Source organism: Malaclemys terrapin, chromosome 1 (assembly GCF_027887155.1).
Source record: "Malaclemys terrapin pileata isolate rMalTer1 chromosome 1, rMalTer1.hap1, whole genome shotgun sequence".
Lineage (NCBI taxonomy): Eukaryota > Metazoa > Chordata > Testudines > Emydidae > Malaclemys > Malaclemys terrapin.
Genome location: NC_071505.1, coordinates 203,306,409 through 203,334,040, shown reverse-complemented (window position 1 = coordinate 203,334,040; position 27,632 = coordinate 203,306,409). Strand labels below are relative to the sequence as shown.

General features: G+C 43.1%; 1 protein-coding gene across 1 annotated transcript in view; it reads right to left on the bottom strand.

The window, feature by feature from the left end:
- CFAP47 (cilia and flagella associated protein 47) overlaps positions 1-27,632 on the bottom strand; it is a 643,784-nt gene that overhangs the window by 597,931 nt on the left and 18,221 nt on the right. Inside the window, exons 4-13 of the mRNA XM_054005907.1 lie at positions 22,544-22,682; positions 20,785-21,013; positions 20,199-20,359; positions 18,873-19,006; positions 18,047-18,282; positions 17,126-17,318; positions 8,054-8,267; positions 7,508-7,660; positions 4,050-4,239; positions 3,869-3,965 (exon numbers count right to left, since the gene is read on the bottom strand). Coding sequence (XP_053861882.1) covers positions 3,869-3,965; positions 4,050-4,239; positions 7,508-7,660; positions 8,054-8,267; positions 17,126-17,318; positions 18,047-18,282; positions 18,873-19,006; positions 20,199-20,359; positions 20,785-21,013; positions 22,544-22,682 — 1,746 coding nt within the window. The remainder of the gene's footprint in view (positions 1-3,868; positions 3,966-4,049; positions 4,240-7,507; positions 7,661-8,053; positions 8,268-17,125; positions 17,319-18,046; positions 18,283-18,872; positions 19,007-20,198; positions 20,360-20,784; positions 21,014-22,543; positions 22,683-27,632) is intronic.

The window sequence follows — 27,632 nt, the reverse complement described above, 5'->3', positions numbered from 1 at the left end:
ATATATTTTAGAAACACGTCAATCTTCATTTAAAGACTTCAAGTGATGGAGAATCCATAACATCACTTGATAAATTTTTCCAATGGTTAATTATTTTTGCTGTTAAAAATGTGCGCCAAATTCCAGCCACTAGATCTTGCTCTGCCTTTGTCTGCTAGGTTAAAGAGCCCTCTAGTACCAAATCTCTTCTCTCCATGTAGCTATTAATATACTGTGATCAAGTCAGCTCTTAACCATCCCTTCGATAAACTAATAGATTTAGCTTCTTAACTTGTTGCTCCTTTTTGAACTTTATCCAATTTTTCAATATTCTTTTAAAAAAAAAAAGTGTGGATACCAGAAATGGAATGGACACAGTAACTGTTTCACCAGTGCTGTATGGTAAGGTAATACCATCTCCAGACTCCTACTCGATAGTCTTGCTTATACATCCAAGAATCACATTAGCCCTTTTAGTCACCACTTTTCACTGGGCGCTCTCGTTCAATTAGTTATCCACCGTAACTCCTAAGTCTTTTTCAGAGTCACTGCTTTTGAGGATACAGTCCCCCAATCATACAAGTATGGCCTCTGTTCTTTGTACCCAGATGTATGATCTTGCATTTGGTTGCATTAAGATGCAAGTGTGACAGCATTCGGGGTTGCAATCCAGAAAAATAAGGTGTGTCATCACTTGCCCTGTAATCCTGGGTGCTTCACAATGCTTTGCAGTAGCAGCTTCCAACTTGGGATGCTCACAACCAGCCTACAAGCATGCAGGTCACATCCTGAGTGCCTGTGTACTAGGCAGAGCTAGTTTAGCAGCTCTGACTCCAGCAGCCTATCTACAGCTTCGCAGCACCACTCTGGCTTCCACCAGTCCTGGTTACTATTTGATAGGTGACCCCAACATACTCCTGGTCCTGAATTTTCCAAAAACCCTGTGCTCTGCAATGTTCAGCCCTCTCCTACAGGCTTCAGAGAAATAATAAGGTTTGCTTGTTCCTCTAAAGACACAAAAGAACTTCATAGCTTATTAACTTAACTGGGGTAAACCCACCCTTCCATTTAAACACAGCACTGCTTTGGTTTATAGTACAAAAATAGAACTAATTTATTAACAATAGGACATAAGTTAGGAGATGCCAAGTAAAAGGAATAAAGTTAGAAAGGGTTACAATCAAATAAAAGTGAAAACATACATCTGAAGTCTAAAACTTAATCTAGCAAGCTGAGGCTTTGTTTAAGATGGTTATTCTCACCTATATTCAGTTCCCAGAAACCTCTTGAGTGAAGGGCCCATCTTTCTCAGCTTGCAAGAGCTCTGTTCCCTTGTGTCTTTCTAGTGATGGATGCCAAAGATGGCTTCTGTCTTCTCTTATAATCTTCCAAAGTTCAATTAACTTGATTCAAGAGGCAGGATGCCTCATGCTATCCTTCCCTTCCTGGGGGCTTCCCATCTCCCTGTATGGGAATGGGGCTTCCACTATTTTGATTCCACCATGCTTAATTTACATAAGAGATAGCTGTCTTCTCTATTTACCTCTTGTCTGGGAAGGAACTTGTTTCTCCCTGTCTGGCCTCAGACTTCAAAATATAATATTATTAAGTACCCATTTTTCCTCGTACAGTATTCATACATTTCACAATGATATTAATCATCAGTGTGTCATTAGCTTTCAGAAGAGACCTCACTCTGTACACTCTTATAATACTGTAATATTATATGCAATCAGATGATTTAATTGCTTATCACTTGATGTTTAGACCCCCTGTCTTTCTAGACCAGTACATTTTTTAATGGATTTTTCTGATGGTTACTCCCCAAATAAAAGTTTATTCAAGCTGTGAGGAAGGCAACGTGAAGTCTGGTGCTGAAGGAAGCTCCATACTTTCTTCCCCCACTTGTTAGCTTAATAGCTTTGTTTACCTAGTATGTAAAAATGGACCTTCTTTGTCTTTGCCTGAAGATTGGTCTGGTCAGAGAATCACATACATATTCCTTTATCTAAGGCAGACCTGTCTACCAACAGCACTTGACATGCCTGATTTAAACACATTTTAGTCATGATTCTAGTATATATCCACAACTCTAAATACCCACCACATACATACATCATGCAAGATATTAATGATCAGTGAATTATTAGTTTTCAATTGATACCTCACAAGGCACATTTTGTAGAAAGATTACAATAGTTTGTAGGATATGAATACAGCAGTTCATAGTGTCATAGCATGTAATTTGTGCCCAGTTTACCAAGTGATCCAAATCATTCTGTGTAAATGACCTGCCTTTTTCCTCATTTCCCACTCTACCAATCTTTGTGTCCTCTGAAAACTTTACCAGTCATGGGGTACTAAGTCAAATGTCTCATGGAAGTCTACAAAGTTATCTATACCAAACAAACTTGTAATCTCATACAAAAAACAATATTGTTTGTTTGACAAGACATATTTTACATATTCCAAATGTACGATGAACCTGCATAAAACCTGAAATTCTCACTCTACCTACTAGCCACCCAGTATCGGTAGCATAGCCAAGGTGGAGCAGGGCAGCAGCCACTCCCCCCACTGAGCATCTTGGCACCTTTTTAATTATTACTCACCCGGCAGCACTCCGGGTCTTCGGTGGCGGGACCTTCACTCACTCCGGGTGTCTTCGGCAGCATTGAAGGAAATGCCACCAAAGACCTGCGGAGTGAGTGAAGGTCCCACCGCCAAGGTGCCACTGAAGACCCGGAGCGCCGCCAGGTGAGTAAAAGCACCACCCCATCAGTAAAAGCGCCACAGCGGGTGGCACCTTTTTTTTTTTTTTTTTTGGATGCTCCCTCCACCTGGCTACACCACTGCCCAGTATGTCATGATTTCCTCACATCCTACATGGTTAGATCATCATGAAGTATAGGGAGCAGCTTTCCTTTTACTACATGGAATAAACTGCCAAAGTGAATTTTACTTGGTACGTTCCATGAGTTTGCCACTAATGCTACCGATGCCAGACCTCTTACGTTAGCCACATAGCTGGAATTCCATGAGTAGCTGCAGTGCCTGAAGATTAACCTCTAGGTAGCAGGAGGTCTCATTTGTTGAGGAGCTGTACAACAACAATAAAACCCAAGGGGCTGCAGGTGGGGAGAATGAAAGTCAAGCAGTCACAAGGGAAGTTTGCACACCCAAAGACTACCTTCCCCTTTACACATAAATGTGCAGGCCCAGTTTGAGTTATTCCATCCTCAAATAATGGTGGGGTTTTTTTGTTTGTTTTTTTAAAACAACAACAAATATCTATGAGGCTGTATTAGTCTTCAGGAAAACAACATTTTATGGACTGTACATATTTACAATGCAATCCGAGAAATATTTATGGTACCAAGTCTCATCAGTAGAAGTGTTCCATTCAGGTTTCCAAATACAGGTTCTTCTTTGTCACACCACACCATACTGAAATTTGGTCTAAAAAGAGTTTTTAAGACATCACCCTTCTCCATTGTGATATCACTATACTTCCCTCCCAGAATCCTCTCCTTTGAAGACAACCATAGACAGGGTAGTTCTATTGATATTAATGCTTCTCCACATATTATGCAACATCAGGGCTTCAGAGAATGAATGACCTATATTCATCACACCTGTGGTATGACTCACTTTAGCTACTTTGCAAAGGGAGACATAAACAAGTTCTTCCAAATCTAAGTGTTCTGCACCTCTATACTGTCCGCAGAGGTGCGGGACTGATGACCAAGCACTACCATGAATATTAAAGCCAACTTTTCATGAAACACATATTATTTAAGGCAAATAATTACGCTGTACAGATTATATTACTATAATAAATACATTTATGCCAGCCAAATGAAATGATGTAACCTCGGTGATATCTTACCAATGAGTATCTGATATAGCTGTTTTGGTGTCAAAGTTATATTACAATCTTCCTTCTCTTGTGGAGAAGATGGTACAGCATTAAGCCCGTCATAAACCTGTGGAAAACCCCAACAAATGCTTTATCAATTATTCTCAGTGTTATGTTTTTCTTTTCTTTAATGTAAATATGCCTAACTTACCTCTTTGGCTAAGGATTCAGATTCAATTGCTGCCAGCTTTCGACTACTTAGCAGGCAGTCCTCATTTAAAGGAGTTGTTTCTAGTTTCGGCTTCTCCTTGTGTAAATCTGTCATTGTGATCTTTGGTGACCTGAGCCCCGAAGCTGGTTTTAGGCCTATGTTCACAGGATTGTTAAGACTGTTATATTTCCTTTAGAAAAACAAAAAGGTTTAAGTCCAAATTTCTAGAAACCTAACAAATGTTCCATGTTATGCATATAAAAATTAACTACCATTTTAAAATATTTCAAGTAGTTCTTTGGATTAGCATATTTCTCTAGAGAAAAAATCCTCAATTGTGTCAAATACTTTGAGCAATCCTACTATAGTGTCTGAGTCACAAACTCTCATTTACTCTATGTTTGTACAGTGCCTAGAACAATGGGGCCTAACCTGGATTGTGAACATTTAGGTGCTATTGCAATATAAATGTTAAATTACATCCAAAATCTAAGAATGTTACAGTTGCAAAGTCAAGAACTCAGAAGTTAGGAAATGCCAAACTAGTGAAGCATTCACTAATTCAGCCACCTAAGGCCTAATTTTTCCAGATATTTTGGCTTTTTACTGCACTTCATATGTTCAAAGCACAGCTAATCGACTTCAGTTGCAGTCACAAGAACTCAGAACTCCTTCAAATCTGGTCTTATGTTGGACATCCAGAAAACGTTCAATGCAACTGATGACCAACTGTGAACTTTTTGGCTTAAGTGACTTTCCCAGCATCACATAGGAACTGTGGATAGAATCCAGTTCTCCAGGACAGCATTCAACTTTAACCAGGAGACCATCCTTTCTCTTCCTGCAGTTCCCTACTCGTTCACTAGACACCTTCCAACTTCTGCAACAAATGAGACAAGAGTTCTACAGCCAACAGTCTCATCCATTACACAACGCTGATTAATTCCCAGAGAACTCTCCATCATGTACGCTGACTGAGGCAGAGGTCCTGTGGTAAAAATTGTAGGTGATCATGTAAATAAATACTGTATTATGGTGTCTACACATAAGGGGACTGAATTACGGTTGCAGAAGCAAACTTCTGCATTTCTTAACTTTTTACTGATTGACTTTGTAACATTCATATGTTTTAAAATAGATTTTTGTTTGTTTTTTTAACATTATTTCCTAAATTTTCTTTAGGGAACAAATTGAAAAAAACAGAAATTCTATTATGTGGAAACATACTGACCCCCAAATTGGGTTTGAACCTTTAGATTCACAGCACAGATCTCTTTCATTTGAGTTAACCAAATACCTGGTACCAATAGTAAGCTGTTATCCTCTATGTGAACAAGCCATCACAGGGAATGAGACACACACTTTGCCAGTGGGTTTCACAGCTATTTGCTGACGAAGAATATAGAAACTCCTGGGTTCATTTCCAGGTTCTGGAGGAGAGTGTACCCTAGTAGTTCTAGACCCTTCCACCCCATCCCCCATAAGCCTGTGTCCCCCTCTGTTCCTGTATGCTCACCACTCAGTTCTAGCTCACTTCCCACTCTGCTCCTATTCACCTACTGGCTCCCACCCCGCTCCCTCACTTTTTCTATGCACCCCACACAAACCCTGGCTCCTACCCCTCTCTTCTCCTATGTATCCCCCATACCCAATCTCCTGCCCCACCATCACTTATCCACCCCACCATCCCAGCTCCTGCCCGCTACCCCATCCTAGTTCCTGACTCCTTCCTCCTCCACTCCTACGCATACCTCTCACACCGCAGTTCCTGCCTCACTCTCCCCCGATCTGCTACTATTCAACCCCTCCTGTTCCCTCCCTGTTCCTCCATCTAATTCCACCTGCCTGGCTCCTATCCCATTCTGTACCTATCCTCCCCACACCCCCTTTCACATCCTGCTCTCTGCTCCTAATCCACTTGTCCCACACCACCTTCTGTCCCTCTTCCCCTCTGCAGCCCTCCCGCCACTTCCTGTCTCCCTCTCCTTTTACAACCTGCTCCATGGTTTCTCACCATCCTCTGATTACTATACCCTCTCCTCATGTCCTATCCACCAACTCTTCACTGCTCTGCAGTCAAGTCAGGTCCTGGATGCCAGCAGGGGGAGCTTTGAGAGCAAAGGGGAAGCAGTCTCCCTGCTCTCAGTTCAGTTGATTGATTCCACGGCAACCCCTGGCCGCTAGCATGAGCAACTACAGTCACAAATGCAGGGAAAGTCCTGTTCAGCCCATGCAGCCCAGAACTGGAGCATACCCAGTCCAGATAGATTATGTTCAGAGAATTTAATACAAGTTTCTACTGAACATGTGTGAACTGAGATTTTTTTCAGGGGCTTAAACCCTGGCCAAATTTGAAAGAAATTTTCATGGGGAGGCAAAACGCTAACACAGGGCAATATTCCTGCCCAATTTCAAGCCCTTACTCCAAAGCACAGAGGCAGTAGTGTCTCAACGAAACAGTTAAGAATTTTTTAACATGCCTAAAACAATCTGTTTTCCCCTAGCCTGGATCTTCGAAGCAGGTGAACCATTTTAGCTGAAAATTTCAGTAAAATAAAATAGCCCGAAGACATCTCGCATGAAAATTTTCAACCCAAATGGATAAAATCTGGCAAAGTTATAAACTAGTGAAAATAGACCCTTATAATGGGAAGTTTCAGGCAACCTTAATTATAGGCATCACTACCCTGCACCACCTATAACAACTAACTTCAGTATTTGTTACCGAAAATAATCACTAGTACTTGGTGACTTACTTCACATTATAAACCTTATTTTCAATTTATAAAAAACTGGGGTAAAAGATTTAACTAGAAGTTAAATCCAATTTTTTTTAAATAAATGGACATTTTTAAATCATGACACTCTGTCTGATCAGGCTACTCTTTAAAGATTTATAAAAGACTTTTCCAATGCTATTCTGACAAATTTGCAATATTCAGGTACAAACAGATAGATGAAGTAATAAACCCACGCTTGCAATTTTATCCACATGCATTTTTGTGAATTCTTAAGCAAAATCAGGACATCCAAAGAGAACTTTAAAAAGATAAATAATAAAGTCTCCGTGCCTTTGGGGGGAGGGAGGACATGGAAGGGGGTGGATTTAAAGACTTCAAGGTAAAAGAATCCATTGTTCCAATGGTCAATTACCCTCACTGTTAAAATTATGCATCTTAATTTTACTCTGGATTTGTCTAGCTTCAGCTTTGAGCCACTGGCTCATTATGCCTCTGTCCATGACCTTTGTCCAGTGAAGCAGCCCTAAGCATATAAATAATTACTAGGAGAATTTTTTTTAAAATACATTAAAAACTAAAGCCCCCGCACTACAAATGCTTGTGCATGGGCTTAAATTTAAGTTCATGAGTAGTCCCACTGAAGTTAATTTGAATATGAATGTACATTTACTGTAGCAATGCCTTAGGTATTTCTTCTTTTAAGAAATAAAATTTTACCTAGTAGCTTCTTTTTGTAAGCGACGCTGTCTTAAACTTTGAATAAAATCTGCATAGTATTCCTTATGTGCTTGCTTTTCCAGTTCTTCATAGTCAGTATAAGCAAAATCTGGATCCACATAATGATATCGGTCAGCTTTCGTAAAAATAGTCCTAAATATTTAGAGAGAAATGTAGCTTCATTATATAGATTAATGATTTAGGGTTTTGTTAGATTTGGAAAATATTACTGATTTTGTTACATAAATAATTTATTGCAAACTCCTAATATGTTACAGGTGATTATTAGTATTTGACTTTGCAAAGACAACAAAAAAAAATAAAATATACAAGAATTAGTAGTTACACCTGCAGTTTCCCATGAGAAGCAACTCAGAATGTAGTACATACATTCTTCTGTCAAAACAGACTGCTATATATAAAAAAAATTCAGTCTGAAAATATACTCAAGTATTTTAAGCGATGGATCGTGATGTACTTTTGAAATAAGTAATAAACTGTTAATACTTCATCCTAGTTTCTTATTTAAATATTATAGTACATTACCTATATTTTTTATGTCGTTCACTGGGCCTAATGCTGGCTGAGCGATCATTAGGAAAGGCTATAAGTGCATCACTTTTACAGTCCCTATTTATCTGGTGAGTATGCATCTGCGTTTGAGCTGATCGAAGCATTGCTACTGGTGCAAAATCAATAAATCGCCCAATCTCATCAGCTACCAACTGTCCAGTTGCATTGGTAATCATTGGTGTTATGCCTTAGGATTTAAATAAAACAAGTTACTTGCAATCAAGCTATCATTTTCAAATGGGAGGTACAAAGTAATATCTCAATTCAGAAAAAAATATATACATTTCATAAAGGTATTACAATGAAATCACATCTAAAAATGAGAGAGTTGTGACTTTTCTCACATCATTTTTACAAAAGTGTATTTACATTATCTTCATTCAAGAGAAGAAATGATGGTATTGTGGAAAGGGATTAAGACTCAGACTTGTGTTCAATTCCTGCTCCTGGCACAAACTTTCCTGCATGATCCAGAGTAAGTCATCTAGGCCTTGATTCAGCAAACCACTTAAACTTAAGCACTTGAATAGCCTCATTACACATGTGCTTAAAATGCTTTGCTGAATTGGGGCCTGAATCTCTCTATCAGTTCCTCATAGTTCTTAATTCCTAATACTTCCTCTCTCTCGTGCTTATCATTCTTGTATATTCAGATTATAAAGATTTTGGGGCAATGATTATCTCTTACTACGTATGAGCAACAAAAAGCAAAAGGTAGCCCTGATGTCAGATGGGACCTCTAGGTCAGAGGTGGGCAAACTACAGCCTGTGGGCCACATCCGGCCCGCGGGACCCTCCTGCCCTGGGAGGCTGGCCCCCGGACCCTCCCCTGCTGTTCTGCCTCCCCCGCAGCCTCAGCTTGCCCCGCCGCCAATGCAGTGCTCTGGGTGGCAGGGCTGCGAGCTCCTGGGGCAGCGCCACGGCAGAGCCCGGCTTGACCCAGTCTCTGTGCTGCGCAGTGCGTGACTGTAGCGCCACCAGCCACTGGTGCTCCAGGCAGCGCGGTAAGGGGGCAGGGAGCGGGGGTTGGATACAAGGCAGAGGAGTTCAGGGTGGTGGTCAGGGGTGTGGATAGGGGTCGGGGCGGTCAGAGGGCAGGGAATAGGGGGGTTGAATGGAGGCAGGAGTCCAGGGGGGGCAGTCAGGAAGGGGGAGGTTGGATGGGGCAACGGGGGGGCAGTCAGGGCAGGGGTTCCGGAGACAGTCAGGGGACAAGGAAAAGGGGTGGTTGGATGGGGCCGGGGCCTGGGGGGGACAGTCGGGAAGGAGGGGGAGTTGGATGAGGCGGCAGGGGGCAATCAGGGGCGGGGGTTCTGGTGGTGGATGGGGCAGGGGTCCCGGGGTGGACCATCAGGGGGCAAGAAGTGGGGGGGGCAGATAAGTGGGTGGGAGGCCAGGCCACGCCCCCCTCCCCTAACTGGCCCTACATACAATTTCTAAAACCCGATGCAGCCCTCAAGCCAAAAAGTTTGCCCGCCCCTGCTCTAGGTACTTCCATAATACAACCAACAATGTATATTTTGAACTAGTGTAAAAAAGAAGAGAATCAGACACTAAGGCCTTGGCTACACTTGCAGATGTACAGCGCTGAGAGTTAAACGTGACTTCGTGCAGCTGAGTAGGGAAAGCGCTGCAGTCTGTCCACACTGACAGCTGCCCAGCGCACTGTTGTGGCCACATTTGCGGCAATTGCAGCGCTTTTGGGAGCGGTGCATTATGGGCAGCTATCCCACAGAGCACCTTTTCCCATTCTGGCGCCATGGGTTGTGGGAAGGGGGCGTGGGTGCGGGGTATTCTGGGTCCTGTCCCAATGCCCCGTGATGCATCGCTTCGCATCCCAGAAATCTCTTTGTTTCCGTCCACCTTTGGCGCCATCTTTCAACGGTTTCTGTGCAGCGCGATCTGTCTGCAGGAAATGGAGTCCAAACTGCTGAGGCGTATGTTGACGAGTCTCGCCAGCACGTCACATTTGGCTGTCGAACTATTCCTTAAGATCCAAAGTGACAGTGAGAGTGAGGCTGAGGACTCCGACGATGCTATCGAGCCACGTAACACGTACGACACGAAATTGCTTGTTGCATTCACGGACATGCTCAGCACCGTGGAACGCCACTTTTGGGCTCGGGAAACAAGCACCGAGTGGTGGGATCACATCATCATGGAAGTCTGGGATGACGAGCAGTGGCTGCAGAACTTTTGGATGAGAAAAGCCACTTTCATGGGACCGTGTGAGGAGCTTGCCCCCACCCTGCGACGCAAGGACATGAGATTGAGAGCTGCCCTGCCAGTGGAGAAGCGGGTGGCTATTGCAATCTGGCAACTCCAGACAGCTACTGGTTGGTCGCAAACCAGTTTGGAGTGGGAAAGTCGACTGTTGGAATCGTGTTGATGCAAGTTTGCAAGGCCATTAATCGCATCCTACTCAGAAGAACCATGACATTGGGTAACGTGCAGGAAATAGTGGACGGCTTTGCACAAATGGGGTTCCCTAACTGTGGAGGGGCGATAGATGGGACGTACATTCCTATTCTGGCACTACCCCACCTAGAATCCGAGTACGTTAATCGGAAGGGGTATTTCTCTATGGTTCTCCAGGGGCTTGTGGATCACCGTGGGCGTTTCATTGACATTAACACAGGTTGGCCCGGAAAGGTGCATGACGCACGCATCTTTCAGAACACTTGGCTGTTCAGGAAGATGCAGGCCGGGACCTTTTTCCCCAGAGCGGAAGATCACGGTAGGAGAAGTTGAAATGCCCTTGTGATCCTTGGAGATCCCGCTTACCCGTTAATGCCATGGCTCATGAAACCCTACACAGGGAGCCTTGACAGCAGCAAGGAACGGTTCAACTACAGGCTGAGCCAGTGCTGAAGGACTGTGGAGTGTGCCTTTGGCCATTTAAAGGGCCGCTGGCAATCTCTGTATGGGAAGCTGGACTTGGCCGAAAACAGCATCCCCGCGGTTATATCCGTGTGCTGTGCCCTCCATAATATTTGTGAAGGGAAGGGTGAAAGCTTCACTCAGGCATGGACCTCCGAGATTCAACACCTGGAGGCTGAATTTGCACAGCCAGAGAGCAGGGCTATCACAGGGGCCCAGCACGGGGCTGCAAGGATTAGGGATGCCTTAAGGGAGCAATTTGAGGCTGAAAACCAGCAGTGATATCTGGTGCCCTGCACGGGAGTGAAGTGCAGTAGTTCCAGTCTTTAGGAATCAGTGTCTGCTTAGCACACAAGCAGACTTGCAGTGCCTGTTTATTTCCTGGGCTAAGGAGTCTTTTACTTTATGCAATAATAAAGAATGTTTTCAAAGCCAAAGAATCCATTTATTGAAAAAAAATATATATTTATTAAAAAGAAACAAGGGGGTGGAGTGGGGAACAGTACAATCACAGATTCAAAAATGTAACCCTTCTGCCAGGCCAAGTTGATAGCAGCAAGGGCCGGGTTCAGTACATAGGGGTCCCTTCCCAACAGCGTGACACAGAACCAGCTCGAGCCCCCACCCAGTGACCTGGGAAAATCTTACACAAACCCCTAGGCGCCTCGAAGAGGCAATATTTCCCCTCTCGCAAGCACAGAGCCTCGGTGTAGCAGAAAATGTTTAATAACATGAGGTAAACGACATAGCATTAAATTGGGAAAACACCACAACTAGAGTTCATAGACCAAACCATGAGCGAAGACCCACCCCAGCAAATTGGGCCGTGTCCTCTCCCGTTGGTTCTTGAAACCCGCGACCCAAGAATCACCAAAGTCCCAAAAGTCCACCGATCCCAAAGTCTCTTGGGTCCAGCAACCCAAGAATCACAAAAGTCCCAAAAGTCCGACAACCCCCCAAAGTCTCTGTCCCTGATCAGTGCAGCCCCAGAGTTCAAAAGGGGGGGGGGTGAGCAGGGTGTTAAGGGGCACCTTACGTGATCCGAGGCCAACCCGGCTGCTTCTCCGTGGGGTTCCACCGCAGCCTTACCACGAACTGCTCCACTCCACCCGCAGTCCTACTCCTGCCATCCCACGAACTGCTCTGGCAGCTGCTCCGCTCCGCTCACCGACCTGTGAGCCGCTCCGCTCACCGACCTGTGAGCCGCGCCGCTCCGCTCCGCTCACCGACCTGTGAGCCGCACTGCTCCGCTCCGCTCCAGCCGTCCCTTGGGCTGCTCCCACAAGGCTCTGCTAACTGCTCCTCCAGCCGCTCCGCTCACCGACCTGTGAGCCGCGCCGCTCCGCTCCGCTCACCGACCTGTGAGCCAGGCCGCTCCGCTCCACTCACCGACCTGTGAGCCGCACTGCTCCGCTCCGCTCCGCTCCAGCCGTCCCTTGGGCTGCTCCCACAAGGCTCTGCTCTGCTAGCTGCTCCTCCAGCCGCTCCGCTCGCCCCTGCTAAGCTAAGTTAGCTTAGCAATATAGCTTCAGGCTCCCCCACTAGTTAACACAGCCTCAGTGATCTCAGCTCTTAAATAGCTTTAGCTCTTTTGTGATTTCAGCTCTTTTGTGATTTCAGCTCTTAGTAGGGGAGCCCCAGTGCTGGTGCACTAATGGCCCAGAGTAAATTCAGTTCAGCAGTCTGTAACTAGACTCCTAAGGGAATCAAAGTTAGCTCTGACATTCAACAGTGGAGAGAGGAGGAGGTGCAATTGGTGTTTCAGGCCCACAAAAGGGACCCACACCACCAGGTACCAATACCTGCCCCCAACCTCTCTCAATTCACTGGGTTTTGTAACCCATGCCCCTTGACAAGCAAATGCTACTTAGGTAATGGTGAATGACTCACTCAGTCCTTCTGTCATACACCAGTTCCACTGGCCTTGATTCACAGAATCAGGGTAACAAAACTTTATTCTTCCTGCCCCAATAACAGAGAAACTGGGGATCCCACACCAGCCAAAGTAACCACTTTGAGTTGCTGTTGTTTCCTGCCAGGCGAGTGGGTGTGCCTATGCAAACAAGATCAGCCCCTGGAGTTCTTTTCCACACTCACCATAATTCACCACCAGATGTCAGGGTAGAGCTCATCCTGACTCTGCTTACACGCATATGTCCTGTCTGGTGTGCTGAGCAGTGAGTGCTGCACTTCAGGACAGCTATACTGCATGATGATGGGGCTTGAATGCAGAGGGTAAGGGTGGTGGTTTTGAGGGCTGGGTGGTGAAGATACTGGTGTTGGAGGCAGCGGATGGCGTGAAGAACATGGAAGTTGGGGAAAGTGGGTTGGAGGTGACAGTGGGGCACAACGGAAAGAGTTTTGAGACAAGGGCTGTGGGGGGAGGTGGCATTTGCGGTACTGCTTCTCTTTCTGCATGGCTACCAGCTCCTGGATAGCATCTGCTTGGAGCTCCAGGATGCTTATGAGCCTATCAGTGCTTTGCTGCCGGTGCACGGTGCTTTACCACTGGTGCGCTGCCTTTTCCTGGCAGATCCTGCTTTCTCTCTCCCTCCAGTCCTGTGCTTTCTCATTCTCTTTAATAGATTGCCGCATCACTTCTTGCAGCATGTCTTCTTTGCTTTTTCGCAGTCTCTTCCTGAGTCTTTGCAGTCTCTGAGCAGGCGATAAGAGGGACGGCTGAGGTCTCAAGGTTGATGCAGCCGTATAGGCAAAATGCAACATTTAACAGAGGCAGCATTGTTTATACCAGACAGAGTAATGATTCCCCCCGCACTTAAGGAGTAGAAAACACACAGGGTCTATACAATAGCATAATTTTCCCATCCGAAACAGAGCACACATATCCCACGGGAGCCTCAAAATGGTGAGTAAGAGGGACTGATTGTTTCAGGGCTGCACTGTCCTCTAGGTTTCTGTGCCTTGGGGAGAGCCAATAGCTTCAGGGGGCACCTACACTGAACACTGTCCCAACATTTTCCACATGAGTTTGTCCTGGACGATATCTCGCTGCTGAGGGTGACCTGGGAAGCAAGGGAGGGTCTTCTACTGCAATGCAGCTTCCGCCCTGGCCCATATGCAGCAATGGTCCCCCCGCCCCTCACAGCACAGTGGCGCGGACACGCCTGGCTGGGACAAGGACCACGGTGGCTCTCCCGATAAACCTGCACAAGCGCATTGCACACGTTCTGGATGAGACATTCGAGGAGATTACCAAGGCCGATTACCGTGATGTGATAAACCACATCAATGCACTATTCCGCATCTAGGCATGCATGCCTACCCCTCCTCTCCCAAAGAGCCCGCACTGAAAAAATTCCTTCCCGGAAAAAAAACCCGCTTACCGGGAACCTGCTCTTCTGTTTGTCCTCCACGAAGTACCAGCCGCTGTGACAGGCTACTTTCCTCCTGGCTCGAGAAGAGCTCCTGGCTGCATGTCTCCAGGGATTCTGGGGTGTCTCCATCCGGCCCACCACCATCACTCCCGTTTTCCTCCTCCCGCCCCCACACACCAGCTCTGAAGTGTCCATGGTGGTGCTCAGAGTGGAGGTGGGGTTAACACCAAATATCGCATCCAGCTCTTTGTAGAATCGGCAGGTCGCGGGGGGAGCACCCGAGCGGCCGTTTGCGTCGCTGGCTTTGCAGTAGGCACTCCGCAGCTCCTTCACTTTAATCCTGAACTGCAGGGCGTCCCGGTCATGGGCCCTTTCCATCATGTCCTTTGATACCTTCCCAAAGGTATCGTAATTCCTACGGCTGGAGCACAGCTGGGACTGTACAGCTTCCTCCCCCCAAACACTGATGAGGTCCAGCAACTCGCCATTGCTCCATGCTGGGGCTCGCTTGGCGCATGGAGGCATTGTCACCTGGAAAGATTCGCTGATAGCACTCCACGCCACGTCGGGCTGAGCAAACAGGAAGGGGATTTTTAAAATTCCCGGGGAATGTAAAGGGTCGGTCACATGGTTGGTTACCTGAGGCCAGGGGAGTAGAGTTTGAACTGATGACCAGAGTGGCTAGAACAAGCATTGTGGGATACTACCGAATAATTCTGGAGGCCATTCACAGCGCATTGGGCGGCCACACTGGCGCCGCCGCACTGCAGCGGCAGCGCAATACTTGCTATTCCTCTCGGAGAGGTGGAGTACATGCAGCACTGCAACCACGGAGATACAGCGCTGCAAATGCCTTGCCAGTGTGGACGGGGAGTGAGTTACGGTGCTGGGGGAGCCTTTACAGTGCTGTAACTCGCAAGTGTAGCCAAGGCCTACATTTATATATTCCACAGTTTCTCTCAATTTTACTAGTATATAGTTTGAAATTAATTATATGGGTCTGCTTTCCTATATTTTTTAAATTAGAGAAACACAGCCAGGTGGTTAAATCCAAAATTGAGAAGTATTTTTTTTAAAGTTCTGCATAACTACATTTATAGAAGTTTATCATGTATAAAATTAATCCAGTTAAAATAGTTTGTTTGAATATAACCATTTCCTAACAGCATTCATTGGCATAACCAGGGAGGGAGGAGGGGAACATGTTTTCCTCCATCCCAACTTTGTGACGCTACTGGAGATTCCCCTGCCAAAAAAAGTTCTCTGTTGAGAAGCTAGGCTTGTTATTAGGCAGTCTCCCATTCAAATTTGTTGTCAGATGACTCTCAAACTGGCCAAGTCTCATATTGCAGTACTTCCTAGGCGACCAAATGGAAATGTTTTTCCAGAAGTCCTGTCCTTATGCTATATGATTGACCAGAAACCTAAGGGTTGGGGAAGGTAATAAGAAACAGATGCTAAAATGGGCAGCAAAGTAAGCAACCTGGACATGAAAGAAATGGATGTGTTCACACACACACACACACACACACACACACACACACCAATAGAACCATCAAATCACACCTAAAATGAATAACCATTTAAACATACATCTGTAGCCCATGTCTTTTCTTTCATTACCGGTCACCTTTCAATTTATGTAAATTTAAAACATAATCAAAGTGTATGGGCTTTAAAATAATTATTGGACTGTGCCACAGAACAAAACAATTCCTCCAAACCACAAGCTTGGTGGTTCATAATGAAGACTAGCCCTGTAGCAAAACTTCAGGATTTAAGTGTCACAGCATCTTGGACACTAGCCAAGAACTGGGTTTCTAAAGCCAAACAGTAGTCTTGGCTAAATCAACACTGTTAGGTAGGACCTCTTGTAAGATATTAGAAACAAGGACAAGAAAACTTACTGGGAATATGAGGGAGTTGCTTTATGCTCTGGTATATCATTTATGCTATGGATATCACAGATCCATAGGACTGGGGTAATTGCAGGACAGTGATATGGGAAAAGATCAAAGAACCAGGTGTGGTGGTGAAATCATGGGGTAATAGTAGCCTCAAAAAACATTAAACACCTGTGGTATATATTGTCCCTCCTAACTTATTCTGCATGGTCCATGTCACTGTTTAGAATCCAAACACAGCAGCACTGTGCAAGTACACAACTACCAGAAAATGAAAATGATTATGTTTGATGTGAGTGAAATGCAAAGAGTGAACAAACAGTATAAATGATAAACACTATTTTTTTTAAAATTTTCATTTTCAATAATCCAAGGTATTATCAGTTCACCACATATAAGTGTATTTTATACATAAATATAAAAAACTTTCAACCTGACAGTGTTCCTTCTAGTAAATAACCATCTCCATGTATTTATTCTGGTAAACAGGCATTTTGGTTCAGATCCTCAAAGGTTTTTAAGGCACCTAATTCAGTGGGACTTAGGCTCCTAAATATTTTCTCAAGTGTTAGGTGGAGGGTATTAACAGATACATTACAAAGAAAGATAAATTACCAGGATTGTTCAAGATAGTTAAAGACAAAAGTACAGTACAATAATTCTTAATGTAAAACGTAAGACTGCAAATCCTCAGGATCATATAAAGCAGCACAAAGTTAAACCCGGATTAGATAAATCATGTAAAAATTAAAAAAAAAAAACAAATTACCATGGATATATTTTAATAAAGTGAGTATTCTTTCATCTTTCAAATAAAAATGTTTTTTAAAACAATGGCTAAAATATTAACGGAATCTATTCCTAAGACCTGTTAAGTATATTTCTAAAAATGAAAACACTCAGAATTTTTTTGCTTAGTAACATACCAGGGTTGATTTTAAACATAATTTTCTTGGTTTTCGGTTTGCATACACCAGTAAAACTTAAATGTATTTGATGAAAGGGTTTGATCTTCAAAGACAGTAAGTTATCTTCTTCTGCCACTGAACCGAAAATATCTACGACTTGCTTCACTTTAAAGGTTCCTGCTTGACGTGGAGCAAATGAAAACATCACATCCTAAAAAAAATGAACATTGCTATGAAACATTTTATTAAAAATAAAGCAGAGAGATATTATGTAGACTTCTTTATTACAAATTAGTTACATCATACTGATTCAAATTTATTTTAAAAGGGTACTACTTGCTTTTTCATAGTACTAATTATTACATGTAATTGAGCCAATTAAAAAGTATAGAACTGTTAGGCATTAACAAAATTTTATAAGCTCAATTCTGTAGAATAATATATTTACACATCTTCCATGGTGCCCTGAATTTATCTGTTCATAAAAGTTATACTTATATATTTGTTCTAACTGTACATGCCTTTGTGCTCCATAAAGGAAAAGAGCTAAAATATGTGATTTAATGGAACAATTAAACCCAAGGCCTTATCTCACAAAGATTTAGGTACATGAGCAATTTTACTTAAGTATCTATGTCTTTGCAGGATGAAGGCCAGAGTCACCACAAAATGTACTTTCCCATCCCTCCCCATTTGAAAATTGATATTATTTGGTGCTTGTCAGAGTCCACTGTATGGTTCTATACTGACAAATTATGAGCTTGGCTCATATAAAAGGAAATGTGGAACCTCTCCTTAAGTGAATCTAGTATTCACCACTAAAAATATGCAAACAAAACAATTTACAGTTCTAACACGAACAATTGTAAACCATAATGGTGTCCTCATCTTTCCAACCAAGTATCTATTTATTGTGAAAAAAATGAATATTTACATTACCTTTGTACATTTTTCTTTTACTTTCCCTTTTTCGGGACAAATATTAAAATGCGCTATCTTATGGAAGCTGAATGTTACTGGAAGTGACTCAGATTCATTTTTGAGAGTGCACATAATCTCTGTGTGTTCACCCATGAAACAGTCCATAAAATTAACAACTGGTCCTGGACTGAAAGTTAACATGACAGGAAGCCCTGAACCTGTCAAAGCTAACTCCACATGATGAGGATGAGTCTCTGCACAAGAGAGAGTAAGAAACAAGTATAAAATACGATACTGAATTAAAAAGACATGGAACAGTTTTAGACTCTTACAACCACAGAATAGGTGAAATTATGAAGCAACATGGTTTCTTTTCTAATACTATGTTTCAGAATTTTAATATAATTGGCCACAAACTTAATGCAAGATGTACATGCTTATTTACATAGGCTAACACATCATTTAAAACCCTCTTGGTTTATTAAAATTGGAAAAACACAATCATTTTGACCTAACCATAAACTTTGGTGATTTACAAATCTATTTTTTAAAAATTAGTTAAACCTACAATTAAATACTAAATTCTTGCAGCCAAAAGATGCATTCATGACATAAATGATTCTAAATGCATTTTCCCCTTCCCCCACCCTCAAGTTAGAATCTTAAAAGTCAAGGCTGCCCTTTTCCTCACTATTTGAAGTCTTCAGCACCAGTTCTCTTAATGTACATGTGCAGGTCCCCACAACACATATACAGGTCCCCTTTACAATTACTAATCTGACGTGGAAAAATTTAAAAACGTCAAAGTTTTCCACATGTAAACTATATATTTCTGATAACATACCTTTGATTGGCATGCTGTCACCATTCAGAGCCTGCAGAAAGCTCTCTTTACTTCCTATGGCCTCAAACCTCAAAAACAGTGCATAATCTTGTCTTGGTGGAAATTCAGTAAGTCCAATGTCTCTTTTAAATTGCCTGTAAAATTCACAATCTTTAAATACCATACATATTATTAATCAATGGTAATTTTTCATCAGTTCATTTGATTTCTACAATCCTGTTACAGCTCAGACAAATGAGACTTTAAAATTGAACACAGTACTGAAACGGAAGGGACTACTCAGATATAGTAGTCTGCAGCTCCCACATCCCAAAAGCAGCAGAGGGTATAGCCACATCAACTCTAATGACATACATACACAAGTATACAAAGAAGCCCTGTAGCTGCCCTATATAAACCTGGTGGTGATGATGTTTCTGTTCTTTCAGACCACCAAGTTGACATTATTCTAGTGACATTCAAGTTAAAAGAAGTTACCAAACTTGAACAGTGGGAGTCGCACAGCCATTTCTGCATATTCAACAGGTGGGGGAGGGAAATCAGTTCCTCTGGAGAATGTAATACCCTTCTTGTTGCCCAGAAACATGAAAAAAAAAAAAACGTTGTTATCCAACTTTCTGGTTGCTGAAGTAAATCTTAGTGAATTATTAACTACTTTACAGCAAGGTAAGTCTTTTTTCTATTCTTGTCACTAGCGTCAGGATGAGACGTTACTATGGAACATGTACATGCTGGCATGCACAGAACAAGTGTGTAAAACACCAGATCATCAACTGCTGTAGTGCGCTGCATTTGCAATGGGGAATGTAGCAGAAACTGCTAACTTGAAGGTGACGAACTATCCTAATTCAAGAGATTTCCCCCGCACACAATTTTTCATCCAGGAAATGTTCTTATAACTGATATAACTCAGTTGTCAAAGCCTCTCAGCAAAACTTCTAGCCAGCAAGAAGAGTTTAAAAATTATTTTTGAACAGTAAATCAAACCTCCTTGCCTGGATTGATCTGTGATTACTTTGGAGGATGAACTAAAAGGAAAATTTGTAGATTTAATCTGGGGAAAATGTATACATCTTTGTTTATCAAAGAAAAATGTATTATTTTAATTAATTTACTTTTAACTCTGTATATAAGAAATTAGGTTTCTAATTTATTTTAAACTGTTCATAAGCAGTAAACTAGCATTGATCTGTGCCCATTGAGAGGAAATAATTTGAGACATCAGGGTTAATTTAATACACCTAACACAGCTGCAAATAGATTTGCCTGAACTTATTAATTACATTTTTATTGTGTCAGCCTCTTAAGGTTGCACTGTGTACTTACTTTGGACAAAAGCACAGTGTGACCACAGTTTTTTGATAAGGTAGCAAGGTTCCTTGGTTGGGAATGCAGGAGATCAAAGTTGAAACATCTAGTTCTTTGGTTCTATTTATGAAGCTCAATTCTTGTAAAACAGCATCAGTACTCTTCTGAAGATGCGTGCCCTGTAAGACCACACCAAAATGTGAAATATAGTTATGCGAGTCAATTTCCCCTTTTAATGTGGCTCTTTCACACAGCAACAAGAGACAGAAGCCTAAAAGGTTTAAGAAGTAGGAAAAAATTTAACACTACCACCAATCTCTCAATTTATACTGTAAAACCCACAAACATTAGCAGGGGGATATGAAATGGACTCTTTTAAAAAAAGTTGACTTGATTTCTTGCTGGTATGAATACTTTACTCTCAATGAAACCTATAATGATAGTCCTGCTGTTGGACAGATCTTTCAGCAACTGTACTGATTGAAAGAAGAACGAGGTAAGGGACACTAATAGAGGGAGGCTGTAAAAAAAAAAATTGAGGCTGAAAAGCAGTCATCAAAACATCTTTGCACTGAAATTTTAAAATTCAACATTGTTTCCTTACCATCTCTTCTCCAACAGCATCGTCCTCCAGTACTGCCACCCAGTTCATGGTCTCTGGGCTTTTATTGTACAGAACCACTTGTTCAGTATTTGAAGTTCCAAAATAGACAGATCCAAAATGAATACATTCTAGTGTGTTTTCATGAGACACACCTAATAATTCAAGAACTTGTTCAACTACATGAGCTTCTATCCTTAAGTTTGTAATACCACGACCTTGCAATTCCACTCTGTTGGAAAGAGTAACAGAAAAAATGAGATGTACACATCTAAAATTCATACAAAAATAATCTATGAATTTTATTGGAGCTTTAGTTTGTTTACTATATGCCTTTGATTTAGTCAACTATATCAGAGAATTTAAACTAACCACACTGACACAAAAATAAACACATTCTACAGTACGAAGAGATTATGTACCATTATAAATTGTGTTCTCTGAGTGTGTTGTCTCTGCAAAGTCATAGTGGAAGAATCACTCATGGGGTACTGGGGGGGTTTTGAGCAGTACCGGCAGTTAAGAGGTGGGTGGCAACCATATCCTTGGAGCCTTACATTCTACTCACTTCAGAGTGGTAGCCGTGTTAGTCTGGATCAGCAAAAAGAACGAGGAGCACTTGTGGCACCTTAGAGACTAACACATTTATTTGGGCATAAGCTTTTGTGGGCTACAGCCCACTTCATCTGAGCATATAAAAACCTAGCTCCGTCTAAAAATCTCTCAATTCCCCTGTAACTAGAGAAGCCAGACTCCCCTGTTGCTGGATCTGAAGATTTTAAACCCTTCAATAATTGAACCATCTTAGATGGATCATCTCTAGGAGTCCTCTGCTTTTGATGTCCTTTAACAGGATAGGACTTGTCAGATGATCCTGGCTTCAGTGCCAAGGAATGTGATAAACTGATTTACTTGGGCCAGAAAACTGCCTCCTCAAGAGAGCTTTTCCTGGACTCTTGAACTAACAGAAGAATTTATAATCAATTGCTCCTGTCCTTCAAACTCTTGAAGAGAAAAGGCTTTGCGTGTTTTACAACCCTTCAAAGCACTGGAGAAGCGTCATGCCTATTAACAATAACGTTTGTCTGAATAAATGCAGCACTATTTGTCCCAGGTCCACAAGATTTTTTGGCTAATTAGATTCTTTGTACTAATCAAGTCCTAACTTTAAATAACTTTTTAAAACTCTTTACAAAAAGGAAAGAGCTATTATGGTTGCATTTAAAAATATTTATATTTTGCAAGATTCTACTGATCTGTGAGAGAGACTGTGTACTTGAAGTGAGAATACCAACGGAACCTGTAATGCCTCTCAAATCTATAAAGGTTTTTTTTAAAATACAACCTCTAAACTATTCCACTAAAAGAGAAAGGACAAGATTCCCCAAATCACATCAGCTGGCAGAGATACAGGAACCAACAGTGCAAGAGTATGTACGCCCTTGGTCAGAAGCATGTGGAGCTCAAGAGACATACATCCACTGCCTGTCAATACTATTTTAGTGTTGCCAGGCACACAATTCCTACAGCATTGCTCTATAGAGCCAATGTCATCAGCAAAACTATTTAATGAAGTAAAGCTCTGGACAATTGGGGGCTGCAATGGATGTCTGGTAACTTAGCTTCTTCTTGTCACATTGTGGTTCCAGTTATTCAGTATTTGGATAAATATGGCTGTACTGAAGAGATTTTAGAAATAATATAGGATATTAAAAAATCATCCAAAACAAGCAGACTTTATGCAGTCATATTCTGTACTTACTTTGCTACTTCCCTAATGACTCTGGGTATATCTGTACAGATATCCACTTTAACCAACTGTAATGTTTTGGGTTCCACCACTCCACTGGTAGGTACTATGTTAACAGGGACACTTCCATTGTAGTCTATTTTAAAAGCACCTAAGATGAATATAATATTGTATGTTACATATGATATTTAAATGAAAGATTATCTAGCATTCAACACTTAGAATAAACTAAAACACAGTAAAGTTTCATAAATCGTACATAAAATAAAGTAATTTATAAAAATAAAATTATGGTATCGTAACACAGATATTGCAAAAAATCCTAATCTAACATTTAAGATTTGTGTTTTTCTAGTTTTCCTCAAACATCAGATGCCCATACACAATGCCATTGTGCAAAGTTATTGTTGTAATAGACAATGTAATTACATTCAGAACCCAACTGATTGTATCATAAAACAGATGCTAGTAACACTTTGTATGTCCGGCAAATTTGAGACATAGCTTTATGTAGCGGTAGTAGCCAAATATTTAAGAGCTTAACCAAAGAGAAGTCTATTGTCTCCTTCCATGCAATTGACAACTGCATATGTATGCAGTGTAGTACACCACAAATGAGAAAAATCTAAGCACAAGTGTAGGATACATTTTTTAAAAATTAATAAACAATTTGAACAATAGTTAAATGGATGTATTCCACATGTGGCATCATATTACCTGCTGACAACCAAGAAGTATCAATAAACTATTAAAACTGCTGTTATATAAAGCCATGTACTGTAGTTACCACAGGAGCTTCCACATCAAATGGTCTAGATAACACATAGTCCTGCCATGAGTGCAGGGAACTGGATGAGATGACCTCTTGAGGTTCCGTCCAGTCCTGCAATTTTATGATTCTGTGATTTTTAACAAGATGCTGACTCAAAATAAAGCTTGAGTACTCAAGTTTTATGTTGATTAACAGCATGGAGTCAGGACACATGTAACCTACTCCCTCATTCAGAGGCCAGGATGCAGCCCCTCTCCTGCTGACATAACTCCAGTGTCTGGATACTGCCCCTCAACATTACTTGCAGGGAGTATTAGGTCCACTGGGTCCACAATCATGGATTCAGCGGTCCATCCCTTGTCTGCCCTCAATACTATCCTTTGCACCAGCGTATACAAAGCCACCTCCATATGCCCAATCCTGCATCAGCAGCCCATCCTGCATCATAGGGCTTAAATGGTGAAGGAGGCTATATAGGGTTCTGCTGCACCAGGCTCAACTTCACTCCAGGTGAATTATACGTATGCTTAAAACAGGTAAAGGATCAGTATTTCTCACACTACTTCTGTTCTAGGAGATAAATGATCATTTATTAGTAATGGCTGATTTCAAAAACCACACGTTACACATCAAGTTCCAACCTCGTAGAAGAAATAAAAAAAAAATATATGAAATCTGTGTACACTCAACGTGTCCGGTGAACAGCTGCTAACACTAAACATTCTACTTCGTAATGACGCTAACAGGAAAGGAAGACACTAACATCAATATTTTCTCCCCTAAAGAGTATTTGACAAAGTTGTAGTGAGAAGTATAAAGGAAAGGCTATTTACCCCTAATTGGAAGTTACCTCAGCCAAAAAAAAAAAATGATATGTAAAACAGGTAAGCAATTTACAGCAGTGGTAGATTTCCCACTTTAGAAGACTTAACTGCTGCAGAGACATCTCTACAAAAACACAGAGCCAAATACAAATTTCAGTAGACGCTTAGAACAAGTTGAATATGCCTGTCACAAAGCATTTTTGTTATATAATATAACAAACTGCTTTGTATAATAGAAGATTTATACTGTTCCATAGATCACCACCGACTTTTTTCTCCTCATAGAGTTGAGCATTAGATTCTAGGGAAAACAGAAGATTATAACTGAAACTTTTCACAAAACAAATAGTATTTACAAATATTTTTGTCCTCTTTCTGAATACCTTTCCTTATATATAGGAATTTATATTTATATAAACACACACACACACACACACACCCCTCATCTAACATCTGGAATAAAAAGCTAAGACAAAAAATTCTAAAATTACTGAAGTGTGCAACAGTTTTGATACCTTATAGCAAAAAAGATTTTTTATAACACAAACAAAATCTGACCACTAGTGCTTAGTAGATGTTTGCATGTATGTGAACATGGCTGCCTCACAAATCTCCTGTAGATGTATCAGAAGTTTTCAGCCACAGCAAGCTTCCCTCATCCCAAACAGGGTGTTGATGTGATCCTTGAGTTGTAGGTCTGCCAGATTTTAAACAATGAGACCTGCAATTAAATAGCCATTCTCATATGGCTCTCTTGGCAACAACATTCCCTGTTATTTTTGTGTAAGACAAGAACAACAAAAACCAGGTGGATTTTAATCCATATCAGATAAACATCTATAGAAAATTTGACACTGCTATGAAGAACAGCTTCACCAGGATGGGCTTAAAAGCATGGGATAAAATGATGGTAGGATGATTAACTAAAGTTGAATTTTGAAGGAAGAAATTTAGTATACATACTCATATCACCTTATCAGGGCCGGCTCCAGGTACCAGCCCACCAAGCTTATGCTTGGGGCGGCACCTGGAGGGGGGCGGCGCGGCGCTCGGGCCCCCGGGAAGAGCGGGGCCACGGCCGGGCTCGCCGCCCTCCCCCCGGCACTCTGGCCGCCCTCCCCCCGGTGCCCTCCCCCCGGCCGCCGGGGGGAGAGCGGCAAGCCCTGGCTGGGGCTCGCCACTCTCTTGCCGCCCTGCCCCCTGCGCTCTGGCCGCCGGGGGGAGAGCGGAGGCCCTGCCGGGGCTCGCCGCCCTCCTCCCAGGCAGGGCCGGCTCTGGCTTTTTTGCCACCCCAGGCAAAAAAGCTGCCGGCCGCCCCCCCCCCACGGGGGGGGGAGGGCGGCCGGAGCCCCGGGGGGAGGGCGGCAAGCCCCAGCAGGGGCTCCGCTCTCCCCCCGGCGGCCGGGGGGAGGGGGGCCAGAGCCCTGGGAGGAGGGCGGCGAGCCCCAATGGGGGCTCCGCTCTCCCCCCGGCGGCCGGAGGGAGGGGGGCCGGAGCCCTGGGAGGAGGGCTGTGAGCCCCGATGGGGGCTCCGCTCTCCCCCCGGCGGCCAGAGCACAGGGGGCAGGGCGGCGAGAGGGCGGCAAGCCCCAGCCAGGGGGGGGGGGAGGGTGGCCAGAGCGCCGGGGGGAGGGCGGCGAGCCCGGCCATGGCCCCGCTCTCCCCGGGGGCCGGAGCGCCGCGCCGCCCCCCTCCAGGTGCCGCCCCAAGCACAAGCTTGGTGGGCTGGTGCCTGGAGCCGGCCCTGCTCCCAGGGCTCCGGCCGCCCTCCTCCCCGGCGCTCTCCCCCTGGCGGCCGGGGGGAGAGCGGAGCCCCCTCCGGGGCTCGCCGCCCTCCTCCCAGGGCTCCGGCCCCCCTCCTCCCGGCCGCCGGGGGGAGAGCAGAGCCCCCGCCGGGGCTCGCCGCCCTCCCCCCGGGGTTCCGGCCGCCCTCCCCCCCCCACAGGGGGGGGGGGCGGCCGGCGGCTTTTTTGCCTGGGGCGGCAAAAAAGCCAGAGCCGGCCCTGTACCTTATCCTTAAAAAAAAGGGAATATAAAAGTGGATCATTCATTGGAACCTGAAAGTTATTCATTGTATGAGCTAAAGTTACTGCCATAAGAAAATGACCTTCTACGTAAGAAACTTGAGCTCATGGGTATCAAATAGCTCAAAAGGAGATTCCATCAGCTTAGTCAGGGCCAGCTTAATATGCTACAAACCAGGGAGTTTTTAGTGAGCATTTCCAAGTGTATTAAGTTGCACATGACCAAGGGCCAGAGAAAAATTATATGCCTTAAGTTTGTTCCCTGAAACCCAGAATAGATGCCAAACGATTTCTGGAAGAAAATGCCTATAACCCTGACAAGTGAAAAACGTAGTCAAATAATTTATATGTAGGCTTGGAAGGATTAGATTTGTATTGGTAAATGTTGGTGAATGTCAATTTCACTGTGCACACAAAAACAAAATATTTCCATCAATAATAAAAATGTACAGATAGTCAAAGTAAGAAAAATGTTGCTTATTAGAGGTTGATATGAGGACATTTACTTTGTATATTTGAGCATGTGATGTTGACAAAATTTGTTTTAACAATTATAAAGCTTTAACTTTTTGCATCTCCACTACTGTCATTAAATAATTATCTGACGCATACCCCCAGACTTATCCCCACGCAATTTCCCTTAACTGTGAAAATTTAAACTGATAAAAGTTGAAAAAAAGCTTAAAAATAAATATCTATAGTACATGTCCAAATTATTTATAAAAGAAAGAAAGAAACAGTTCTGCCAAGCCTATTTATATGGGATCACTTAAAAGATTCCACACAAGCCTTTTCATACCAGATCATCAGAATTTTCCCCTGAAGGGTATATACACTTAAGAAGGTTCCTTCCAAGAAGCTGAGGGACTTGAGACACCTGCTCAGAAACACCAAACTTCTCAATTTGTGTGATCTCAAGAGCTATGCCGACCAGGTGAAAGCTCTCTAGTTGGAATAGACAGTTGCCCTTCTTATTCTGTGGTAACAGGCATAGCCTGTCCCTCATCCTGATGGATTTTTGCCACTGCAATTCCTACCAAGTTTTAGAGCAACATGTCTTGCCAATGGGAAGGTATTGGGATCACAGACTTCAGTAAAGATAATAAAAGCAGTTATATGTGAGCTATTCTGCCTAATGAAAGGAGACGACATCTAGTGATTTGTAATGCAGTCCCTCAAGGCATGTCTATGCTACAATCTAAATTGACCTATGTTAGGTTGACTTACAGCCACCACAGTAATTACTGAGATGACTGGATGTCTACACACTAACCTCCTTGGGTCGATGGTGCACATCCTCACCAGGAGTGCTTCCAGTGGCTGAAAAGGGGCAGTGTGGAGGATTGAGAGGTACGACTCAGCTCCGTGCAGATCCCCGCAGGGAGCCCAGCTGCCCCCCAGGCTTCTTGCCTCCCTGCTGCCAGCTGCAAGGCAGCCATCTAGGGCTTCTTACCTCCAGCAGAGAGATCCACACACGGAGT